Below are 26,410 nucleotides of genomic sequence, written 5' to 3' on the forward strand. Positions count from 1 at the left end.
CACACCGTAATGCCCTTTAGACCTTATGCACCACAACTTTATGCCCCTTACATTATCTGTCATTTTGTCCTCCTTACAGTAATGCCCCGTACCATAAATTCACAAAAACAGAACTAGTATTCCCATATGGAGGCACTCACAGACTATCTGTTCTTTTTAATGACATGAGGTCACTAATAACTGTAAAGATGACGATTGATTATAAAACTTAACATTTATTAGTTACTAAAAGCTTGCAAAATATCTATATGTAACATTATGAAAAAAATATATAATTAAAATACTAGCCACACTGTGTTGCGTGTGTATTAATCTGATTATAATAATCTTAAATAAGTAACTCCGAAAAAAAATAGCACAGTACATGTTTTATGCAAAAAAGTCAGGGTTTGGTAGAATATTCCTCCAGTAATCTGCCAGTAATGTATTTATTTGTAGCTTTGTATTTTATTTGAGCTTGTGCTTGTAGACCACTCAATCACATATATAATTTTCCTTACCCATGATCCATGCTACCTGTTTAGCATATCTCTACATCAGTGGTAGCCAACTCCAGTCCTCAAGAGCTACCAACAGTTCACGTTTTTTATGTCACCTGGCAGGGGCACAGGTGCACTAATTACTGACTGACACATTTTAAAAGATCCACAGGTGGAGCTAATTACTTCACTTGCAATTCTGTGAGGAGACCTGGAAAACGTTATGGGTGACATTCTATGGAATGCGATTTTTTTTTTGTGCGAATTTTTCTCCAAAAAACGGCTAAATCGCATTTTTCCTTGAATTCGCATATTTAATATGATGCGAAAATGTCCCTAAATCGCATATTTTTTGCGAGACGTCATGCGTACTGAAAGTGTGGGAAAAATTCGCACTTTTATCACATCCAGATGTTTTCCAATAGAAAACTATACAAATCGCTTATTTAATGGAATGGGATTTCGCAATTCGCACTTTTAAGGTGTCTAATAATGGACATTTTTTCAGACCAGGTTCTGTTGGGCGATTTGGCCCAAATCTCACTTTGGACAAGTGCACAAATAGTTCATTTCAACACAGGTGGCCTCCATTTCTCTCTGGGCCACCCCTATATATACCCAAACTGCATTAAGGACACCTTAATGTAAACATGAGTGCCAGAGCTTGCTGGAATATGTTGTTCCACAACTTTTGTGGGCCCAGATTTGCATGAAAACTATTTAACACCAATACCATGGCCATCGACCGTTATGCTATAGGTTAGTTTACACAACAAATATTACAATAACTAGGTGATTCATCGCGCCCTACGGGCGCTCTTCACACCGTCGTAAGGGGCTGCGCCCCCTTAATTTGTGAACGTTTGTATATGAGAAATATGGTTAGAATTGTATGAAAGATGCCCTGTATTGCAACTTAGGTGTCCGCGAATCGCGGGAGGGGGGGTCGCGGAGGGTGCCGCGAATTGCAGGAGGGGGGGTCGCGGGGGGTGCCGCGAATTGCAGGAGGGGGGGTTGTGGGGGGGTGGATGCTGCGAATCGCGGGAGGGGAGGGATTGCAGAGAATCGCGGGAGGGGGGTCGCGGGGTGGGTTGCCGCAAATCGCGGGAGATGGGTTACGGGGGCGGGGGTTGCGGCGAATCATGGTAGGGGGGGTCGCGGGGGATGTGCCGTGAATCACGGGAGGGGGGGTCACGGGGTGGGGTGCCGTGAATAGCGGGAGTGGGGGTTGCGGGGGGGGTGGGGGGGTGTGACGCGAATCGCCACAAGAAAAAATCAACACAGAAAGGTCAACACATGTAAATGTTGACATAAGTGTGGCACTTCATTGGTGTCCATGTTGACACATGAGAATGAATATGAAAACATTCAAAAAATGAAAAAAAAAACTTCAAAAACTCATGTCAACCTTTTTCATTGTCGACCATAGCCATGTCAGTGTTTTCCATGTGCAATTTAATTCTGGAGCTGCCGCGAATCACGGGGGGTGCCGCGAATTGCGGGGGGGGGGGGTCGCGGGGTTGGGTGCCGCGAATCGCGGGAGGGCGGGGTTCACAGGGGTTCCGGTGGGGGGTTGCCGCAAATTGCGGGAGGTGGGGGGTCACGGGGGGTGCCGCGAATCGCGGGAGGGGGGTTTGCGGGGGGTGTGACGCGAATCGCCACAAGAAAAAAATCAACACAGAAAGGTCAATACATGTAAATGTTGACATAACTGTGCCACTTCATTGGTGTCCATGTTGACACATGACAATGAATATGAAAACATTCAAAAAATGAAATAAATCTTCAAAAACTCATGTCAACCTTTTTCATTGTCGACCATAGCCGTGCCAGTGTTTTGCATGTGCCATTTAATCCTGGGGCTGCCGCGAATCGCGGGAGAGCGGGGTTCATGGGGGTTCCGGTGGGGGGTTGCCGCGAATTGCGGGAGGGGGGGGGGTCGCGGGGGGATGCCGGGGTGCCGCGAATCGCCGGAGGGGGGGTTGCGGGGGGTGTGACGCGAATCGCCACAAGAAAAAAATCAACACAGAAAGGTCAACACATGTAAATGTTGACATAAGTGTGGCACTTCATTGGTGTCCATGTCGACACATGAGAATGAATATGAAAATATTCAAAAAATGACAAAAAAAATTCAAAAACTCATGTCAACCTTTTTCATTGTCGACCATAGCCATGTCAGTGTTTTCCATGTGCAATTTAATTCTGGAGCTGCCGCGAATCACGGGGGGGTGCCGCGAATTGCGGGAGGGGGGGTCGCGGGGGTGGGTGCCGCGAATCGCGGGAGGGCGGGGTTCACAGGGGTTCCGGTGGGGGGTTGCCGCGATTTGCGGGAGGTGGGGGGTCACGGGGGTGCCGCGAATTGCGGGAGGGGGGGGTTGCGGGGGTGTGACGCGAATCGCCACAAAAAAAAATCAACACAGAAAGGTCAACACATGTAAATGTTGACATAAGTGTGCCACTTCATTGGAGTCCATGTCGACACATTACAATGAATATGAAAAAATTAAAAAAATTAAAAATAAATCTTCAAAAACTCATGTCAACCTTTTTCATTGTTGACCATAGCCATGTCAGTGTCTTGCATGTGCCATTTAATCCTGGGGCTGCTGCGAATTGCGGGGGGGTGTGCCGCGAATCGCGGGAGGGGGGTCGCAGGGGGGGTGCCGCCAATCGTGCAAGGGGGGGTCGCGGGGGGTCCTTTTTGCCGCGAATCGCGGGAGGGAGGTCGCGGGGGGGGGTGTTTTTTCTGCGAATCGGGGGGGGGGGGTCAGGGGGGAGGGTTTACAGCGATTCGCGGGAGGGGGGGGTCGCGGGGTGGTGGTTATGCCGCGAATTGCGGGAGGGGTCGTGGGGGGGTTCTTTTTGCAGCGAATCGCGGGAGGGGGGTCGCGGGGGTGTTTTTGCTGCGAATCGCGGTAGGGGGGGTCGCGGGGGAGCGGGTATTTTTGCCGCAAATCGCGGGAGGGGCGCGCGGGGGGGAGGTTTTGCCGCAAATCGCGGGAGGGGGGCGCTCACCTGGTGGCTGTGGAGTAGCAGTGCTGGGCAACATGGGAAGGCAGTGGGTGTCTGGCACTGTCTGTGGGCTCACTGGGCTGGTTCTCTGTCACATACCTCCCAACATGACCCTCTCCAGGAGGGACACAATGGTCTGTTTCTAGACTTCCCCTTAATGTATGATTGCCATCACCTGTTTTAAACAGGTTAATTTCTCAGAAAGGTGTTCAGCACAGATGAAGGCAATCACACATTAAGAGGAAAGTCCAGGAACAGAGCGTTATAGACACAGACACCCACTTTGAGTGACAGATGTAGCCAATGTAGCCAAATATATAGGAGATTATACACAGACAAAATGTTATGTAGTAAATATATTTTTACTACATTATATAATGTCCACACATAAACAATGGGAATGTGGTGAAATGTAACAACATTACTAGCATAGTAAATCCTAACAACAATGAAGTACTGTAAATATACTATTTTCGCCCAGCATCAGTATGCCCACTGCCACCTTTTGACCCTGCCCCCAGGCCACCCCGGGTCCTAACACTCAGACGGGGTTGGGAAGTGGGCGAGCCACTTACTGGTGTGCTAGACACACTACTCAGTGTAGAAGTAGGAGCACCTAGGACACGTGAGGTCTCCATTTGTTGTATTTGGGCCTGCATGGCCATCAACCAGGGCACCTGGAGGGCGGCAGTTCGCCCCTCACCCCCAGCATGGAGGGTTAGCGAACTGTGGTACCTGTGTAAAAAACTTGCGTCAAGGACAATCAACTGGAATTTATGGCCTCCCAAAGCCTGGAAATATCGAACATCTAGGGGTACATGCGTGACACCTTTCTGCAATTACGCAAAATGGCTAGACATGTGCGGGTTGGTGTAGGCACTTAGGTGCGCATAGCAAATAACATAGACACCCGTCTTTCAGAAATTGCTGCGGCTTTAAGGGAGCAGAACAGCCATATTGACACTCTTGCACAAAGTTTAGTAGCCCTAACCCATGCCAGTACTGTGCAGAGCAATGCGTTGATGGCAGGGCCGGTGCAAGGCACCGGAGCGCCCCAGGCGAGTCGGTGTGGGGGCGCCCCGGTGCGGGGGGGGGGGGGTGGGGGGTGGTACCTGTGTAAAAAACTTGCGTCCCCGGCGTCCCTGCAGTGCTGGTGCGTGCAGAAAATAACTAGCGCTATGCACGCGGCGGCGCCAGAAGTGCTAGTTATTTTCCATTCACTGTAGGGACTCCGCCGGCCGCGGCCAGCTTATACACAATAACAGCGCCGCAGGTTCCCCCGGCGGCACGGACACCCCTGCACGCACCAGTACTCAGCAGGGACGCCGGGGACGCAAGTTTTTTACACAGGTACCACCCCCCCCCGCACGGGGGCGCCCCCACCCCGACTCGCCTGGGGCGCTCCGGTGCCTTGCACCGGCCCTGCCATCAACGCATTGCTCTGCATAGTACTGGCATGGGTAAGGGCTACTAAACTTTGTGCTAGAGTGCCAATATGGCTGTTCTGCTCCCTTAAAGCCGCAGCAATTTCTGAAAGACGGGTGTCTATGTTATTTGCTATGCCACCTAAGTGCCTACACCAACCCGCACATGTCTAGCCATTTTGCGTAATTGCAGAAAGGTGTCACGCATGTACCCCTAGATGTTCGATATTTCCAGGCTTTGGGAGGCCATAAATTCCAGTTGCTTGTCCTTGAAATGTGCCAAGGAGGGGGTGTATTTGTGGGTGGGGGTGGGTTGGGAGCCACGCCACTTGGTGGTGCATCTCTCGGTGATGAGGACTGTGTTTCCTCCTCAGCCGCAAACGTGTCCAAGGGTTCCAGAATGATGTGGATGTCCTCCGGCATAATATCCACGGATTCTGTGGCTTGTGGTCCACCTTCAACATTACCTGTGGATACAGATGAAGATGTAAGTCCTGATGCATATATAGGCCAGTCTCTCAGCAGTACTATATTTGAAAGTGATTGAGATGCTGGTTGCACATCACTAGGGGTACTATTTACTAACATATGTACCCTGAAAATACATGTAGCCTTCACATGAGGATTTATTGTCATGTGTAGGTCACATTACAATCATGTACAATGTAATGTTGCATCAGCAGATGAATGTAATGTGAGAGATTGTGGATGTGACATGGGTGTGTGTACTTTATGTGTAATGGGAATTTGTTTTTTAGTTACCTGCTTCAACAGTTTCGGGTCCAACTGGCCTTCTTGTATGTGATGCTGTTGCACCTCGGGAAGGACATTCTGTTAAAGAAAACATGGCAAGGCATTATCTACCTTGCAATGATGAAAGTTATGCAAAAATTATGGCTACAATTTTCCAGAATGGAGAAAACTACCTTTGGTGAAGGACAACATCATTTACTTGACACATTTTTGGTTATATGTTTTGCACCTGTAGTTTGATGCAATAAATAAAACACTGTTTTGCACATGGCAACTAGAGTAAAATCTGTGGTATGTAGGCATGTCAGCACTAGCACCAGTACACCAGTTTGGGCACATACATGATAAGCAGCTTTACAGAATGTTACAGTGTGGAATAGTATGTGCAGTTGTGGAACTACAAGGCCCAGCATTCTGACCTATTTGAAAGTATGAGTAGACAATTTCAATTTCCAATACTGGCTGGCCTATGTAGTTCCACTGCAGCACTTTACTTAGTATAACAATACAACATATTACAGAAATTAAACTTACCAGCTCTGGGTGGCGTAGGAGGCACATCCGTATCTGCAATGTGGCTGCCTGGTAGGACCTCAGGGGGTATAATTCTTTGCAATTTGATCTCATAGGAAGTGTATGAAATAGGGGTTGCCACTCCTCCACCAGTCTGGGTGGCCTCCTCCAACTCAAGTGCCATTTTTCTTTTCAGCTGGCGCTTTATGTCGTTGAAACGTTTTTTTTACGTTTCTCACCAGCCGCTTGCGGTGACTTATCGCGTTGACCGCCTGGGTTATCTCCATCCATATAGACCTTTTACGGTGGGGAGTGGTCCGGTGGTGGGTTTTCCCCAGCAAGCGGTCATAGACTGGTATGATGGCCCTGGCAAGGGCTACATTTTCTTCATAACTGAAGCGGATCTTTCTTCCACTTTGCGTACGGTCAACTTCAGCCTCCTCCTCTGCAAAATCTTCACCTCCCATTTCATACTCCTCACCCATGCCAGTGTCCTCCTCCTCCTCCTCAACATATTCCTCCACCTCCGACATGTGGGCCTCCTGCAGCTGCTGTGGGGTATGGGAAAGGTCCTGGGTATCAGATGTGGATAGCTGCGGATCATCCACCTCCTCCTGCTGGTGCTGGTCTGCCAGGGCCTGTTGTGGGGCAGGCCTTGCTGTGGCCATGCTGTCTGGCACACTGCTGCCACTCCCTGTAATGGAGGACGCCCTCACCAGTCCTCTGCTGCCTCTCCCACTGGCTCCTCTTGGCTGCCTGCTGACACTGCTCCCTCTTCCTCTGCTCCCTCTTCCACTGCTCCCTCTGCCACTCATGACTCTGCCACCAACACCTCTTCCTCTGCTCACACTGACACTGCTCCTCTCCATGCTCCTTACTTCCTATCAAAGAGTCAAATTGCGCCAGTGCCCCTTTATATAGGGGGTGTGATGCATAATGGAGGGGACCTAGGTGGGCCAATAGGTTAGGGTGTTATTTGTCATGTGGAGACAGTCTTGAAAATCGCACTCCGTTTGGTCTAAAATGCGCACATGACCGGCGGAAGAAATCGCACTTTTTAGTGACATAATTTCGCTTCAATTCACCACAATTCGCACTACATCGCACATTTTACCCTCTAATGCGCATCCCATTAAATATGCGAATTATGACCAAAAAATGCGAATTCAGAAAGTGCGAAGTGCGGCGATGTGGAGTGCGATAAATATATGCGCTTTTCTCGCATTCCATAGAATGTCACCTTAACTGTTGGTAGCTCTCAAGGACTGGAGTTGGCTACCCCTACTCTACCTTGAAGAGGCAACTTGGAGGAGGCAAGAAAAGGAATTGCTATAAGTCTGAGTCACTTTATGCATGTTAAGGTTTTCCATAAGGATATTACTCACGCTAAATTTACTGAGTCCTATCACAGTTTTATATATATATATATATATATATATATATATAAAGTAGTTTGGCGGCCTGGCACTCACCCAACGGGGTACAACTGCCTGGGTGCCTTCCGGGTTCAGTGAATAGTCAAAATAACTCACAACAGCGGCACTCAGCAGGAACTTTTCAACAAGTGTATTCAAAACCAAAAACCAACGTTTCGGGGCCCGTGGTGCCCCTTTGTCAAGGTGTGGGTAACAATAACAATCATAACAGGTCTTACCTATATAGCAGGTAAAACATAGAGAAACGAGGATCAGCTGCACGATGGCCACTGCATCACCCAGATAACCCCGGCAGCTTGCGTATCAAGCAACCCGGATGGTTGCGTTCCACCCCGGCTTCCTGCCTTCTACACTTCCGTCCATGACCATTTCCGCCGGCGTAGGACGCGGCGCCATCGTGCAGCTGATCCTCGTTTCTCTATGTTTCACCTGCTATATAGGTAAGACCTGTTATGATTGTTATTGTTACCCACACCTTGACAAAGGGGCACCACGGGCCCCGAAACGTTGGTTTTTGGTTTTGAATACACTTGTTGAAAAGTTCCTGCTGAGTGCCGCTGTTGTGAGTTATTTTGACTATATATATATATATATATATATATATATATATATATATATATATATATTTACACACAAACACAAGACAATAGTGGTATGGTGCTAATATGTAGGTAATGCCCCTTTCCCACTGCAGCGCAATTTACCGTTTTAAGGCTGCAGTGGGAAAGTGCCAGAGTTGAAATACCGTTTAAAGTTAAATAACGTTTAAGAGGCAGTGGGAATGCCTCTAAATGTTATTTAGCCTCCAGGCAGTCCCAGTGCCTGATGAGACTTAGTAGTTCTCACTTTGTGCATGTGTAATGAGTGCACGTGCATAATAAAGAGCCGCTCATTACATATGCACATATGTAATGAGCAGCTCATTAGTATGCACGTGCACTCATTACATATGCGCAAAGTGAGAACTACTAGTTCTCATCAGGCACTGGGACTGCCTGTACCCCGCATGGACCCTGCATGGACCCCCGCTGCCTCCCCACTGCCCTGCATCCCCATGCAGGTAAGTACAAGGGGAGGTGGGGGCACAGGGCAGGTACGGGGGGTTAGGCGCTGTTTACCAGGGCCGGTGCAAGGCATCTCTAGGCAAACCTACAGGATACCGCCCCCCCCCCCCCCGCCACCCTACCAACTTCTCACATACACAATTGACTTTTAACATTTTTATTAGCTATATTTTTAGATTAACAACATAAATTATAGCAACAATAAATACCATGTAACAGTAACATCAATAACTGGCACATTTTACAGGAAATGTACTGGAAGAAGTGCAATAATAAATAATACTATAATAGTAGCAGCAATAACATTAACAATGTACAGGAAATGTACTGGAAGAAGTGCAACAATAAATAATACTATAATAGTAGCAGCAATAACATTAACAATGTACAGGAAATGTACTGGAAGAAGTGCAACAATAAACAATACTATAATAGTAGCAGCAATAACATTAACAATGTACTGGAAGAAGTGCAACAAATAAAAAAACAGTATAACAGCAGCAATAACATTAACACTTTGTACTGGAAGTGTACTGAAAAAAAAAACGCAGCCATAAATTAGATTTTTACTTTCCGTGCATTCAATTTAGCAAATTTAGAGACAAGCTCTTCGAGATCCGCTTTTAGACCAATCTCATGTTCTATTGACAAAAGAGAGAGACCAACAAGTCTTTCTTGCATCATGGAAGATCGAATATATGTTTTAATCAACTTCAGCTTTGAAAAGCTTCTCTCACCACTGGCCACAGACACAGGGAGGGTCAGAAGGATGCGAAGAGCGATAAATGTGTTTGGGACAATATCTGTCAGCTCACTTTTACACAAAAAGTTTAATACACCTTGTGGAGGTGTAAACTCTGGAACTCGTCTTGCAATACTTTGCAATTCACTACATAAATCAGATGCATCAATGTCTTTGGAGTCCCCATGTTGTAAAGCTTGCTCTAACTTGCAACAATCTTCCATAATTTCCATCGTTGTTCTATTCTGTAAACTATGAACATTATAAAGGAAGCCAAACACAGAACTGATTTGATTTATCTGTGTGAATCTTTCTTCAACTGATTGTATAGCTGTATCAAGCACAGCAAAATAAAACTCTACTTTGAATTTTTCCTTTGGGCTTCGGATAGGTGCATCCTCTGCATCCTCCTCTGCTTCATAGATGAACTGTTTCCTCTTTGTACTAATGCGAACAGGTTCTGCATCAAACTGCGCTGGTACCTCGAATGCTTCAGCAAGTTCGCCAGCCTCGTCCAGTGCTTTTCCAAACCCTTCATCACTCCTGCAGTCTACAAGAAATTTCTTTGTTTCATTCAATTGTTTAATGGCATTGTGTAGGTCATATTCCTTTGTCTGAAGCTGTTTGCTAGTCATATTGACCTCAAACAGTATACAATGCCAAACCACTAGAGAAACCATAAACGGAAAAACCGAAATGGCTTTTGAAAGACCTTCTGCCTGTATTCTCGTGGTGTTGCCATTTCAATTAGGGCATCATAAATCTCACCAAGCTGAAAGCGTAGAGGTTTCAAAGCATCAATTCGACTTTCCCATCTTGTGTCACTCAATGGCTTAACTGTTAGACTAGGCACATAGCGCATTAGAACTTCCCATCGACGTGGGGATGCGGAGAAGTACACATACACATATTGTACTAAATCAGAAGGCTGTGGCTGCCAAACAACACTTAGCAGCATCATTCACAACTAAATTTAAAGAATGTGAACTGCAAGGAACAAATAAGCTCTTGGGTTAACATCCATAATTCTTCGTTGCACACCATTTTCCTTCCCTTTCATATTGCTTCCATTATCGTAGCCTTGGCCACGTAAATTTCCAACAGGTAATGACATCTCTTCTAACTGGTGAAGGATCATTTCTGTCATACCAGCACCACTAGTTTCCTTTAGTGGCAGAAATCCTACGAAATGTTCTTTTATGCACACAGGTTCATGATCATCAGGTAATGAAGCTATGTTCACAAAGCGAAGGATCATGGTCATTTGTTCAACGTGGCTTACATCAGGTGTACAATCAACAATTATTGAAAAGTACTTGGCAACTTGGGCAGATTGAATAATTTCTTCTTTGATGGTCTTGGCTAAAAGCTGAATTAATTCATTCTGTATATCTTTCCCAAGGTAGTGTACATGGGTCTCTATCTTTTATTTTGCGAACATGTTCCCTCATTAAGGGGTCGAACAAAGCAAGGTATTCAATAAATTTCAGGAAGTTCTCATTTCCCGCTGTGTGCAATGTTTCATTTGTTCCACGAAAGGCCAGATTTTGCATACCGAGAACTCGCACTAAAGCAATCAGTCGTATAAGAATTTGCTGCCAGTAGTTTTCTTTTTCTTTGATAATGCGCATATTTTCTCCATCAATGGTTTTGTTGTTTCTCAGTCGTATTTCAAGCTCCTTCCAGTTTTGAGAATTTTCCAAATGTGCATTACTTCTCTCATGTTGAGACAGAATTGCAGTGATATTCTTCCAATCTTTTGAACCTTTGTCAGCGAGAGATGATAGTGGGTTGTTTGTGTAATTACCAAATAACTTGCAACAAAAGCAAAATACAGAGTTATTTGATATAGAATATTGTAGCCACTGAGTGTGCATTATGTCTCCATTAGGAAGTCTTCTTTTGTAATAATTTGTTAAAAATCTTCTCTGATTGGCATCTTTAGGAAATTCAAACTGCTGAACTTGTTCTGGTCCATGTTCTACCAAAATTTGACGCATATTATCATCACAGTTTATCCAAGTAGCAGGGTCACTATAGTTGAAGCTGCAGCTACTTTCATATTCTGACACCTCTTGAGTCAGCTGGACTTCATATGGTTCCACGTCAACATCTACAGTATGTTCATATACTATGTCAGTCTCTGAGACTGTAGACATGACAGTTGGCTCAGTTTGAGTCTCAGGTTGAACTTCTGAAGTAGGGCTACCGTCATCATCCTGGTGTTTTGGTCGAAGATACTTAACCCCTTCATGACAGAGCCAGTTTTTGCCTTCCTGACAGAGCCCTTTTTTTCAAATCTGGCATGTATCACTTAAGTGGGGATAACTTTTTTTTGCTTTTACTTATCCCAGTGATTTTGAGATTGTTTTCTCGTGACACATTGTACTTCAAGTTAGTGGTAAATTTTCGTCGATACAGTCTGTGTTTTTTTGTGAAAAATACCAAAATGTCGTAAAAAAATGGAAAATTTTGCGATTTGCAAAATGTTAAATTTTCTGCTTGTGAGACAAATAATCTTACCACTCAAAATAGTGAATAACTAACATAGACCATATGTCTACTTTATGTTGCCATCATTATTTCAACCTCATTTTCATTTTTTTGGACACTAGGAGGCTTAAAATATGAATAGCAAATTCTCAAATTTTCAAGAAAATTTCAAACTCTGATTTTTTTAGGGACCAGGTCAGTTATGATGTGACTTTGAGTGACTTGTATGTGAGACACCCCCATAAATGATGCCATTTCAAAAACTGCACCCCTCACAGTATTCAAAACAGCATTTTGGAAGTTTGTTAACCCTTTAGGTGTTTCACAGGAATTAAAAGAAAGTGTAGGTGAAATTTCAAAATTTCATTTTTTTTGCAGATTTGCAATTTTAATACATTTTTCTAAGGAACACAGTAGATTTTACTAGAGAAATGTGACTAAAAATTGATTCCCCCAATTCTTTGGTTTTCATAAATATCCTATATGTGGCCCTAGTGTGCACGGTGACCAAACCACAGGCTTCATAATAGAAGGAGCACCTACTTGATTTTGGAGCCTCCTTTTTATGAGATTATTTTTTAGGCACAATGTAGGTTTCTAGGCAGCATAAGATGCTAAAAGTTAGGAACCCCCCCCCACAAGTGACCCCATTTTGCAAACTACACCCCTCAGGGAATTCATCTAGGGGTATAGTGTACATTTCAAACCCCCAGGGGTTTCACCAATTGTGGTACAACTGGGCAGTGAAAATGAAAAAAAATTAATTTTTCATTTTCACAGCTCAGTTGTATCAAAATTGGTGAAACCCCGGGGGGTTTGAAATGTACACTATACCCCTTGATGAATTCCCTGAAGGGTGTAGTTTGCAAAATGGGGTCACTTGTGGGGGGGTTCCACTGTATGGGTGTTTCGGGGGTCATTCAACCAGAATCTGTGCTGCAAAATCCAAAAATCACTCCTTCCCTTCTGAGTCCTGCCATGCACCCAACTGGTATTTTTTGGTCACACATGAGGCATTGCCGTACTCGGGAGAAATTGGGGCACAGATTTTGGGGTGCTTTGTCTCCTTCATTCCTTGTGAAAATGAAAAATTTTGAGCCAGATCTGCATTTTTGTGTAAAAAAATGTAATTTTTTACAGAAAAATGCAGTTCTGGCTCAAAATTTTTTATTTTCACAAGGAATGAAGGAGACAAAGCACCCCAAAATCTGTGCCCCAATTTCTCCCGAGTACGGCAATGCCTCACGTGTGACCAAAAATACCAGTTGGGTGCATGGCAGGACTCAGAAGGGAAGGAGTGATTTTTGGTGGTGGAATGAATGGTGGGTGCTATGTCGCATTAGCAAGACCCCCGAAGCACCAATACAGTGGAACCCCCCCACAAGTGACCCCATTTTAGTCACCAGCTTTGGGAGGGGGGCTGGCGCTGCGGCTGGCGGGGGGGTGGGAGGGGTGCTGGTGCTGCGGCAGCCGGGTGGGTGGGAGGGAGGGGGGCTGCCGGGTGGGAGGGGGGGGGGGCTGGCGATCGGTGCGGTATATACACACACACACACACACACACACACACACATATATATATATATGTGTGTGTATATATATATATATATATATATATATACACACACATATATATATATATATATATATATATATGTGTGTGTATATATATATATCTATATATATATATATATATATATATATATATAGTTTTTCAGTGCATATATTTATTTTTTTTACTTTTTCTGCAGCTTGATGCTGCTGCTGCTGCTGCGGGGGGGAGGGGGGAGGAGGTCAGCGCTGCGTGCGCTTCAGACGCTCCGGGGGAGCCGGGGGAGCTGCTGCTGCTGCCGGGTGAGTGCCTGGCGGGTTGGAGGGGGGGCTGCACATCGGAGGTGATCGGTGCTGTACTTGACAGCACCGATCACCACCGATCCCTGTGTTACCGAGCGGCTTAGCCGCCGGTAACACAGGAAACGCTGTGAATGGCTGTTCAGATTTGAACAGCCAATCACAGCGATCGCCGACCGGGGGGGGGCACCCCTGCCCCCCCTGGGCGGCGAGGGGGGATGTCTGCTGTCAGGGACAGCAGACATCACCTAACTGTCACTGCGTCTCTAGACGCAGTGACAGTTAGAAGTCATGACGTATATATACGTCATGTGTCGGGAAGTACTTCCCGACCATGACGTATATATACGTCAAATGTCGTGAAGGGGTTAAGAAAAGATCCTTCTTGCTTGGCTTGTTCCTTTTCCTTTTCAGCCCTCCTTTTTCGAAACTGTGCTCCAGATAATTTTTTTTTATCTGCCATGGTAGAAATTCCACTGAAAAAGAAAATCCTTTTTGCTGTAATGTTTTCATAAAGATATACCTAAAAAACTAAATTTTATAGTATACCTAACCAGTTTAAAAAATACAGCATACAAATGGGAAAGTGACTATTAAAGTGATATATTTTCGGTCATAAAGAAATCATCAAAACATGAGCTCTTTCTTTGTTCTCATCTTACCTATTAAATCGCTATTTCAGTGTTTGTGTCTCTGATTCCACCTCCTGTTCCCATCCCTACCTCCATCAGTTGGAATACTGCAAGGCTCATTCTTACTTCCTCTGCTTTTCTCAATCTATACCACATCAGTAATCAGCCACAATTAAATCCTTATTATATCATCTAAGGAATATAGCCAGAATCAAGCACTTAATTCCCTCAGAAGATCTGCCTAAAGTCATACATGCATTTGTATCATCGCGCCGTGACCAATGCAATGCCCTCTACCTCGGTCTCCCAGCAAAAGAATAGCACCGCTTGCAGTTGGTACAAAATACAGCTGCCAGGCTATTAACCAATCAGCCACATAACACCCATTCTGCACTCCCTTCACTGGCTGCCTATAACATGGCGAATAATTTCCAAGATTAAATTACTGACTTGCAAAGCTCAACATGACCAGGGCCCAAGGTACCTGCAGCAGCTTCTGATCCATTATTGTCCCACTCAATTACTGTGATCGGTTGATGAAGAATTACTAACAGTACCCAGAACTTCCCTGAATTCATCTGGGGGGGGGGGGGGTCAAGCTTTCAGCGCTGTGGCTACAACTCTATGGAACTCACTTCCTCGCACAGTGCGAGATGCTTCCCCTCTGGAAACATTCAAAAATAGACTCAAGACTTTCCTGTTCAGCCAAACATTTCACTAATGTCCCTTGTTAAGTTGTTAATTTTTTTTTAAAATATTTTGTGCTGTAAAAGGCTGAGGGCTGTTTCACACAGTACGGTTCCTGCCGCACGGTGAAATCCCGTACGGTCAGGGAGCCGCGCCGCACTCAGAATTTTATAATGGCAGGGATGGCCACAGCCCGGCAGCCGTCCCTTCCAGTGGGGGGATCCGGCTGCAGCCGTGCGGCCGGGCCGTGGCCGTCCCGTGTGAATGGACACAATAGTGTCCATTCACAACTGCTGAGTGCGGCACGGCTCCCTGGCCGTACGGGATTTCACCGTGCGGCAGGAACCGTACTGTGTGAAACAGCCCTTATGCAAGCACTTTTTATAGTAGGAGAAAATATATTATATATAGTGTTTGTAGGCTGTCTGGTTAACACTCACATTTTGTAGTCCCTCACTGCGGTCTGACGTCCGGTCTGGAGCTCGCCTTCGTGTGCTGACCACTCTTTGCAGCGTCTCTCACTTGCCGGGTACTGTAGAGCGGGTCTACGCTGATTTTGCCGGTCACTCTGCTTCCAGCTGTAACGTCTGACCAAGACTCTTTTTTCTCCAGCGGGGTCTTGCTTCTTGTGCTGTTAGTAGGAAGCCGGGTTAAAGTGTGTGTGTTATTTGGTGTTTAAACCAATGCGTTTTGGCAGTTTCAGCCTTTTTCAAGGTTACTCTATGCTTCTTAATACATTATTATACATACACGAATTAGCCAAATTAGTTACAGGCGCCCCAGCCCCCATAATGCCTCTTACACATTACGCCACACTATACGTTGCATATTGTAATGCCCCTTACACTACATGTCACACTGCAGGTAAATAGACTTGTCGCAGCAGCAACTTCAGCATGGAGTTGAGCAGCATGTGAGGAGGAAAGCAGCTGCATCACTCATCCATGCCACCCGAAAGCAGCATTGGCTGAGTGACTGCGTGCCACTGCATTATATAGCCAGTCCCTGAATGCGCAGTGCTGGTGCTGCATATGCACATGTTACCGAACAGGCTGTCTGTGTCCGGAGAGTAGGAGCTAAAAATCACATTAAGTCCCACAGGAGACAAAAATCACATTACGACGCAAAGTAGGGGCTAAATATCACATTAAGCCACACAGTATGAACCAAACATCACATTAAGCCGCACAGTAGGGGCCAAACATCACATTACATCACACAGTAGGGACCAAAAATCACATTACATCACACAGTAGGGGCCAAAAATCACATTACATCACACAGTAGGGGCCAAAAATCACAATACATCACACAGTAGGGGCCAAAAATCACATTACATCACACAGTAGGGGCCAAAAATCACATTATGGCACACAGTAGGAGCCAAAAATCACATTATGGCACACAGTAGGAGCCAAAAATCACATTATGCCGCACAGTAGAAGCAAAAAATCTGTGGCAGGAGAAGTTAACATTAGGCTGCGGTGGGGAAGGTGACGGCTAGGCTGAGGAAATGTATGGACAGTCAGTAATTGGCTGAGAGCTCTCTCAGTCAGAGAGCTCTCAGCCAATCACTGGCTGTCCATTAATTTCTATGTGCAGGGTGGGTGCATTATTATACTGTACTGTGCAGTGCAGTGGGCACACACCTGCCTACTACAGACAGTGATTATTTATTAAGTATAGGCAGCAGGACAGTCCCACAGGCGGCACACTCAGACTCAGAGAAATGCTTCCTTGTAAATCTCCAGCGGGTGGCGGGATGCATAAATATTTCCTTATTAAACAAGTTACAAAAATACTGGTACTATTACTCTGTTTTCCCATAAGGTTGCATTATTTGGCAAGAACAGACTCTCCAATGAAAACGTAGGAACAGAATAGGTAACATTTCTGTTCATAGACTTGCAAACTGCATTTGAGGTGGTGGAATGAGCAGCACATTAGAAGCTGGGGGAAAAAAACCAACAGGTCTCAAGACAGGCCTGCTGAAACTGGTACAAATAGATTAAACACACTGCAACAGTAAATTCATGCCAGAAAAAAAACATGCATTAAGGATGAAGATCCTTGTACTACAGAATCAGAACATGGCTGGGCCACATTGCGTTTGAACAGTTTCAGAAGTCACATGGGCCCTTATTCTGGTTGGTGCGGTAATATCCGCGTGCGTTCGTGCCGCCGATGTTTTGTGTCTGCGCATGTGCAGAGGCGTCTCTGCGCATGTGCAAGCGGGGCGTACGGTCAAATCCCGCATGAAATGTGAACACTCCGAACATTGGGTGGAGAGGGGCGTGAAGGGCTATTTGGGCTCATTACCATATGCATACGTCCCGCGTTTCATGGGCGTTCCCATGCAAATGCTGGGCGTACGTATGGTAATGCGGCCATGACGCACGTGTAGGGGGCGGACATATGACATCGCCGGATGTCAGCTGCCTGCCCAGATCCCTGCTTTTGCACGGAAAAATGTCCGTGTGGTCTGAAGTTGCGGGAGCTGGTGGACCACTCGGTCCTGCATTCGATGGTTTGCGACCATCAAATGATGGGGGAGGTTCCCTGAGATGGAGGAGGCGTATTCCATGAAAAATACACGTGCGGTCCGTTCGGCCAGCTTCTTAACGCGTACGGACGGAGTTGGCGATCCGTATGGAAGGCGGGGTTTCGCACGCACGGTCCTGGCCGCATATTCGGATCCAGCCGCACCGATCAGAATAAGGGCCATGATTATGTTGCTTCATTTAAGGCCCCCATACGCTATGCGATTTTGGACCAATTCCACGCAATTTCGGCAATTGGTCCGATAAATCGCGTGAAATCGGACCAAAATCGCATATGTTTGACATTTGATCCAATCCCATGCGCGGTCCCGTGCACATCGGACCGGATCAGGAGGTCGGACGTACAGCATGTACGATCACGTCCGACCTCCTGCAGCGGGCGGGCAGCTGCTCTTTAATGAGTGAAGGGGGCACCCTAAGTACCTGTGAAGCAGTGCAGCCGCAGCAGGGATCATCAGCGTGCTGTCACTGTGTGCAGCGGGCAGGCAGCGGTGATCAGTGTCCGCAGCACCGCAGCGGGTGGGCAGCAGCGGCAATTACAACTTTAAAATAAAGTGTCAAATGATTGCCTGGCTATTGATTGGCTGAGATAGAGCAGCCAAAAACCAAACACAAACCTAAAGGTTTGCTGCAGCAGCAGCTGGGTAGGCAAATGCAGCATGATGGATTGCTGGTGCCAGCTCTGTAGTGTACAGTGGATAGGGAGACCAGGCTTCTGGTGAGGCTGGGATTAGTGCAGCACCGGTTAAGTGATATGGATCACATGTGCTCCAAGTGCAGGGTGGAGGTTTGTGGGGTTAAGGTGTAGCCATTAATTTGTTCTTTCTTTGCCATCTTTTTTTACACCACCTTGTAAAAAAAAATTACTGAGTGCCACCATCCTATAGGACTCCTATAGGATGGTGACAGTAACAGTGCGCTTAGACACCGACACAGCAGGCCTGCAAATCTCCGGCAGCCCGGGTGGAGGAGCCGCAGCCGCCGCCCGCCCCCTCCTATCCACCCAGCTTTTTTTTTTACAAGGTGTCACTTCCTCCCTTTATGGGGGGGGGGTCCATCTCCTATAATAGGAGATGGACCCCCCCCCCCCCCCCCCCTATAGAGGGAGGAAGCGACACCTTGTAAAAAAAAAAGCTGGGTGGGTAGGAGGGGGGAGGGGGCGGGCGGCGGGGGGGGGGGGGGCAGTGGATTCACGCTGTCTTGCCAGCGGGGGCAGGGGCTGCTGCCGCCCGCCGCCGAAGTTTCCCGCTGGCTGCTGTACTTAGTAGGCCTGATGACCGTCCGGGCGACTGACTGACTACTGTCTGTCAACGCTGGCGGCAGGCCGGCAGCCATGTACACGGGCGGGCTCCGCCGGGGGACGGGGACGGGGGGGACAGGGGTCCGATTCGAATTATACTCACAAGCAAGCTGCAGTTGTTGTTGCTGTGTGGGTGTGGAGTCTCTGCAGCCGCTGCCTTCGCCTTCTTGTTCCTCCTCTCTTCTCTGCGGTAGCGACGTGCGTTGCGTAGCAGCTTCCTCCTGCTGCTGCCTACCGCCCTCCAGTGGCCGGCGCCCTAGGCAAATGCCTAACCTTGCCTAGTGGTGGCGCCGGCCCTGCTCTTTACACTAGGGGGGGGGGGATTAGGCACTCTTTACACTGGGGGGGTTAGGCACTCTACATTTTACACGGTTCACTGCAATGGGAATGGTACTTAAATGGTATTTAAAACAGTAATCTGCTGCAGTGGGAATGCTAATACCGTTTTAAATACCATTTAAGATTACCAGTACTTTAAACTGGTCTGCAGTGGGAAAGCAGCATAAGTAATGTCTCAACCAGAGTAATATAATATAGTAAAGTCTAGTGTTCTGTGAAGCAGAAAGAAATGATGACGACATGTATTTATTGAAAAGGTTCTTCCACAGGCTATGGATTATTGGATAGACAGCAACTAGGTCAACAAGCATTAAGTCGACACCACTAGGTCAACATGACTGAAGGTCGACATGTAGGAAGGTCAACACCACTGAAGATCGACATGTGTTAGGTCGAAAGGTCATTAGGTCAACACAAGCATTAGGTTGACATGAGAAGGTCGCCAGCCAAAAGGTCAACATGGGGTTGTTCACTTTATATAGAGGGGGAAATTTACTAAAGGAAATTTGTAAAAAATAGGTGTATAGCACATCAATACGACTACGAATTGACGTATTTTCGGGATAGTAAATGTCAAAAATAAGTGTATTTCTGGATACAAACACACCTATTTTTTTACAAATTTTCTTTAGTAAATTTCCCCCAGAGTGTCAACCTAATGCTTGTAGACATAGTGACCGTGTCCCTTCCACAGACTGGCATAAAAAATACGTACCGTGTTTCCTAGCACGGCGTCGCCGATTTTAATTGTATGCAATCGGGTCAATCGCATGCGATGCGATGGACCCGACCGACCCGATTTTTTACATTGGAACGTTAAATGGTCCCTGAGACCCGATTTTACATTGGTCCCAATGTTAAATGCCTCTCAGACCCCATTTTTCATTGTATGCCCCCCCCCCCATTGTTAATGCCACGCCACGATCAACGTGAACCCGAAGTGTGGCGAGCGCAGCGGTACGCGTCCTCCGACCTTTTCATACCCCCACTATCCACATCGGCGTGGAGTTGATTTTGTATAGTGTGGCGAGCGTAGCGAGCCCGAAGTGTGGCGAGCCCAACGGGCGCCCTGCTAGGAAACAAGTACCAAAAATACAGCAGAAATTCTTCAATCAAGAATGCACCGCAGAGATAACACTATTATAATCTAACTCAATGACCAGTTGGATGGTAAAGTATGAACCAAGTCGGTCTAATACAAAAAAATAATTAAAAACTAATGCATGCATCTAACTTTCGTTACTGTCAACCTGGACATTGTTGACCGGATACGGTCTGAGATATAAACTTCAATTACTAGTTCTGAAATGTAATGCTTTATTAAGTACCGTACAATGAGTCTTTAATAAAAAAAAAAAACGTCAATAGCTTCAGCTTCTCATGATGACCATGTGATAAGTCCTTCGCTGACACATATGGTTATATAGAATGAAATGCTCATATTGTTTGCTTTGGCTCCCCCTCCCCCTGCTCTCAGCCAGAGAGACTGCTTGTAATGCCTTGATGTTTTTTGGCACAACTAAAACTACACGTCACATATAAAATTGCACATAAACAGTATATATTACTGCATGATGCTTTTATTACATGTAATATGTTGCTCATATGCTGTTGCAGTGCACTTGGTGTGTTTCATATTATCAAGGATACAAGGGACTTATTTATCATTACACAATTACTACTACTACTAATAATAATTTAATTTATATAGCACTTTTTCTACTAACAGGACTCAAGGCACTTTACAGACATCAAAAACATCCCCATAATACAGAAGATTTGAGTATTACAGTAATAGACAAGCCACATCAGTAGCAAACGCAGGATTTTTAGAGGGGGGTTTCCAAATGTAATCCACAATCTCCCACTCTGCAGCACATTGGAGTAAGTATGGGAGTCTGGGGGAGCGGCAACAGCCCTAAAAATTCCATTTAATAAAAATACACCATCTTCTAGAACCTCTATTTTTAGCACTTAAGTCAGAAGTCCACCAGTCACTTTACTCACCAGGCTCCTCGTTTACATACTGTATAGCTGTGACCTCTGCTAAAGATCTTCAGTACTGCTCAGGTCAGCTCAGTCGCCGGGGGTCAGGATGCGAGACCTCCCGCCTGGTGTCTTTATGGGGGCGGGCAGATGGATTGGGGCTGAGAATGAGAGACCGCCACATGGGGGGGGGGGGGATGGACAAAGTCACTGGGTGCCTGAGCAGGACAACAGAGACGGACAACGCCGCCGGGTGCCTGAGCAGGAGTGTGTGTGTGTGTGTATGTGGGGTCAGACAGCAGCACGCCTGTGTAATTAGCATATGCGGAGGTGAGGAGACTCGGGTGCGGGACAGCCACTTGGAGGGGGCGGATATGCTGACACACTTCAAGGACAGGAGCGCCTGCATTAGCCACTCTCCCCGCACTCAATTGGATTGGCTCACTCAATCCAATCCAGCCCAGGCATACTCTTCTAACCCTGGCTCCCACATGTCAGTTACTCCTTGGCTGTCATACTCCGGCTCCTATCCTGCCATGCACTGCCTCTGCTTGCTGTCAGCAGAATAGGCCCTAGTCCAGGCTTGGAAGACATCGCCCCTGACCATTCCAAATGCCCTAGGCATTTGCCTAGCTTGCCTATGCCTAGGGCCGGCTCTGATCATATATTATACCAGTACTATTGTTGTCCTAATTCAGCTTCTGTTTCCTGCTTTTTGGTTCCAAGCTCTTACCTGAAGTCTTCCAGTGCTGCACAGTATAATCAGTGTCCTGTGTCTCAGGTACTCACACCATTCCAGCATTATTCCTGTGTGTATCCAGCCTTCTGATTTACTGTTACCGACATGGTATCCCTGCGACCTGCAACTGCTTAATCCTTGTCTGCACTACGCTTCCTGATATCTGGTACTGACCTGGCTATTCCTGTGACAAAGAACCTGCTCAATCCTTGTGTACTTCCAGCTATCTGTTATTTGCTACCGACCTGGGTATATTTGTGACCTGCACCTGCTATAACCTTATCTGACTACTGCTCCTTCCAATGTAACCAGCACCTGTACGAGAAGCCTGGGAAGAGGGCAGCGACCGGCGTGCCGGGTGCCGCAAAAGCCCAAATCCTGCTTGGAGGGCTCACTGGCAGAAAACCCCCGGCTAAATTAGACTCCGCGCCTCTGCTCAGGTATAGTCAAAGTCTCACACATGTTGTTTCCTAGATCCATGACAAGATCCTGCTGCTGCAGAAAATTGCAGCCTTTGAAGATTATCAGGGGCTTGCCCCATTGCAGGATGCTGTATGGTAACACCACCACACCACAATAAAAATGCCTTTTTCGGAATATGAGCTTGGAGTGGTTCCTTTAGCATCATAAATTAAAAAAAGGGGGTCATTTACAGCACATCTTGTGGGCGCTGAATCTTGTAGCGCCTTTCAATTTTTCAATTGCACTAGATCTAACAAAGCAAACTACTGATTGGCAATTGAACCCATTAACTTAGTGCCGTGCAGTAGTAATGCTAACCATTACACCATCTGTGCTTGTAGAATTTATCTGTATTTAATTTTAACAGATGAAGACCAAGAGTGTGTATGTATCAGCGGCAAGGAGAGTCGCTGTTACTTTAAGAGGTGCAGCCTTGCTCATTAAATTATTCACTCATTATGATATTAGTATACACATTTATTAAAAATAATAGATAAAAGACATATAATAATCATATTTTAATAGAAGTGCACTTCATATATCAACAACTATAAGACAAACAAGACTAACAACATAAAACACATATAACTGGCATTAAATTTCAGTTATATAATTATTGAGATTTAGTATGGTGGCTCAAGGTTCTAGAGGCATCAAACTGGTTAACAGTTCCTTTAGAGGCAATATATGTAATATATCACAGTATAGTTACCAGTCCCGCATACTATTTGTAAACTCCAGTGGCTGCGGAAATATGACACTTTTCCTGAAACTTTATATCAGATGATGTCAGAATGTCAGTCTCTCCATGCATTACCAGAATTGCACTCCGGATGTAGAATAGAGCTGCTGGCACAATATGGGAGGACCGCACAGTGATATTGCAGTCAGCGGTATAACTTCTCGCCAGCGGGGTCCGGGTGTTAGTGCTCAAAAAAATAACGGATTATACTCACGATAATTCCTTTTCTTCGGAATACTTCATGGCAGCCTTACAGCCTTATCTCCCAGTACGTAGACCTCATATTCCATGCCTACTTTCATCTTCTGAAGTGTGAGTACCCTGGTGAGGGGTTTTCACCCTGTCAGAAAATTGATTTACAACTATTGTTCCAGCTATACCAGTAATCTGGGGATATGCAAATTTAACATTTCTACTGTGTGAGTGTTTTGTAGAGGGGGATACCCCCGCAGAAAACTCTATATATATGTTATAATATATATACATATATAACATTGTGGGATTATTCTGTTATCCGTACAAAGTCAAAACTGTATTACACGAGGGGATTTGCCCTTCTGTCTCCCCTTCTTGTCATTTCATACCTGAACGTCGAGCAGAAAGGGACAGGAGGACCCCGTGAAAATCAAAAACAGGGGAGTAAGAATTATTCCATTTATCAAGCGCCCATATTCATACTCTGAGGTTTCTTTTGTATAGGTAGTTTTTTCACACGTGATGCTAGGATCCTCCCCTTGCTCCTCCTCCATATGGTATTTCGCTCCCCCTGTTCCCCCTCAGTCTTTGAATGTCTCCGCTGGATCCTAGCCATGAAAAAACATATAGAGGGAGGGTAAATACGGGCTGCCATGAAGTATTCCGAAGAAAAGGAATTATCGTGAGTATAATCCATTATTTTCTCCTTCATACTTCATGGCAGCCTTACAATGGGACATACCAAAGCATAAAATGAGGGAGGGCAATACAATACCTTAAGACATGACTTTACTGAGAACCTGTCTCCTGAACTGTTCTCTAGTCACATCCAGTTCATAGTGTTTGGAAACGTATGAATAGAAGACCACGTCGCTGCTTCACAAATATCCTTCATGGATACTTTTGCTTCCTTAGCCCAAGATACAGACATTGCTCTTGCCGAGTGTGCCTTTACAATTGCTGGTAATTGTCTTCCAACCTTTGTATAACAGAATGTAATAGTTTCCTTGACCCATCTGGATAGGGTTTGCTTCGATGGCATGAATCCTTTTCTTATGCCTAACGGGATGACGAATAATGTCTCTGAATGCCTAAATGTTTTGACTCTGTTCAAATAAATTGATACTGCTCTCACAACATCCAAATGTATGAAGATCTTGTTCCTTTGTACTTGCTGGTTTTGGATAGAAGGAAGGAAGTATGATTTCTCTATTTATATTGAATGTTGACACTACCTTCGGTAAAAAGGATGGATTTGTTCTGAGTACTATACGGTCTTCAAACATCTTCAGGTAAGGTTCCTGCGCCCAAAGTGCCTGTATTTCTCCAATGCTTCGAGCTGAAGTGATTGAAATCAAAAATATAGTCTACCATGTTAAAATTTTAAATTTTGCTCTATCTAACGGCTCAAAGGGAGGCCGCATAAGTGCATTAAGGACCAAATTTAGATCCCACTGGGAAACAATTGATTTTATTCTTGGTCTTATCCTTCTCATAGCTTAAAAAATCTATTAATTAATTTTTCTTCTGCCAGTTTCTTATCCAACAAGATACTTAAGGCTGAAATCTGTACCTTTAGAGTTGAACTGGTCAAACCTTTTTTGTAGCCGTCACCTAAAAATTGTAGGACATCTGAAATTTTCAAATTGGTTGCATTGCATTTATTCTTGCACCATTCAAGGAAAGTTCTCCAAATTCTATAATAAATTTCTAAAGTTACCTTCTTTCTTGCTTGAAGGAGAAGTTCTATAACATATTCTGACAGACCTTTGCTTTTCAATAATTGCCTCTCAATTTCCATGCCGTCAAAGCCAGTTCTAGAGGTTCCTGGTAGTAGATAGGAACCTGACTCAACATGTAGGGGGATGTCAGTAAGGTCCAAGGTTCCTCCAGTGCCATGTCTAGAACCATCGGGAACCAAGACCTCCTGGGCCAATAAGGGAGAATCACTATAGCTTGTACTTTCTCCTCCCGTATTTTCTTTAATACCTTGGATATTAGAGGGAAATGTGGGAACACGTAAACCAGTCTGAATTCCCATTTCTGAGATAATGCATCTATCCCGGATGACCCCTGCATCCGGTTCCCTGGAGAAGTACAGACAGGGGCGGATCCAGGATAAAATGACAGGGGGGGCACCATGATAAAATAGGGTTTGGGTGGGGGGAGGGGCAGTGTTAGTGGTGCCAGTGTACATGCAAAGAGAGCGGCAGAGAGAGGGTGGGAATGGGGTTAAAAATAGGCCCTGGCATTTAAAGTACGCAGGCCCATCATGGCGATAAAAGTGAAGGATGCAGTTGTGCGCGCGCCGAAGGCGCGCTCTGGAAAAGGGGGTGTGGCCACTCAACAGGGGGCGTGTCCTTGAGTGTAGTGTACAACACCATATACAACTTCTACACATTATGCAGCAAAATACTAGACCCCATTATACTTTCCCCTTACACATGATGCCAAATTGAATGAGCCAAAATTCACATAATGCCACACGGATTGAGCCAAAATTCAAATAATGCCACATGGATTGAGCCAGAATTCACATAATGCCACATGGATTGAGCCAAAATTCACATAATGCCACAAGGATTGAGCCAAAATTTACATAATGCCAAATGGATTGAGCCAAAATTCACATAATGCCACACGGATTGAGCCAAAATTCACATAATGCCACACGGATTGTGTCAAAATTCACAATACGCTTCATAAACAGGGACATTGTCCACCAAAGGTGCGCATTAAACATTTACACCATAATGTCCATTACACGTTAAGTTACACGCCATTATGTCCATTATGTATTATGCCAAACACCATAATGCCTATTAAAAATTATGCTACATAAGTGCTGCTTATCTACATGCTCATTGCCAAGGGTTCCATGCTCATTGCTAGAGGTTCCATGCTCGTTGCCATGTGGGATTACATGCTCATTGCCAAGGGAGAATACATGCTCGCGGTAAATGGGGGACAGCCGCCGCCAGGCAGAAGTGACAGCCACTG

At 45.6% G+C, this 26,410-nt stretch overlaps 1 protein-coding gene across 1 annotated transcript in view; it reads right to left on the reverse strand.

The window, feature by feature from the left end:
* STRC (stereocilin) overlaps window positions 1-6,852 on the reverse strand; it is an 88,169-nt gene extending 81,317 nt beyond the window's left edge. The window contains exons 1-2 of the mRNA XM_083180221.1: window positions 6,424-6,852; window positions 5,681-5,749 (exon numbers count right to left, since the gene is read on the reverse strand). Coding sequence (XP_083036347.1) covers window positions 5,681-5,749; window positions 6,424-6,852 — 498 coding nt within the window. The remainder of the gene's footprint in view (window positions 1-5,680; window positions 5,750-6,423) is intronic.
* Between the last annotated feature and the right edge of the window lie 19,558 nt (window positions 6,853-26,410).

The sequence above is a fragment of the Crinia signifera genome, chromosome 4 (assembly GCF_055691185.1).
Source record: "Crinia signifera chromosome 4, ASM5569118v1, whole genome shotgun sequence".
Classification (NCBI taxonomy): domain Eukaryota; kingdom Metazoa; phylum Chordata; class Amphibia; order Anura; family Myobatrachidae; genus Crinia; species Crinia signifera.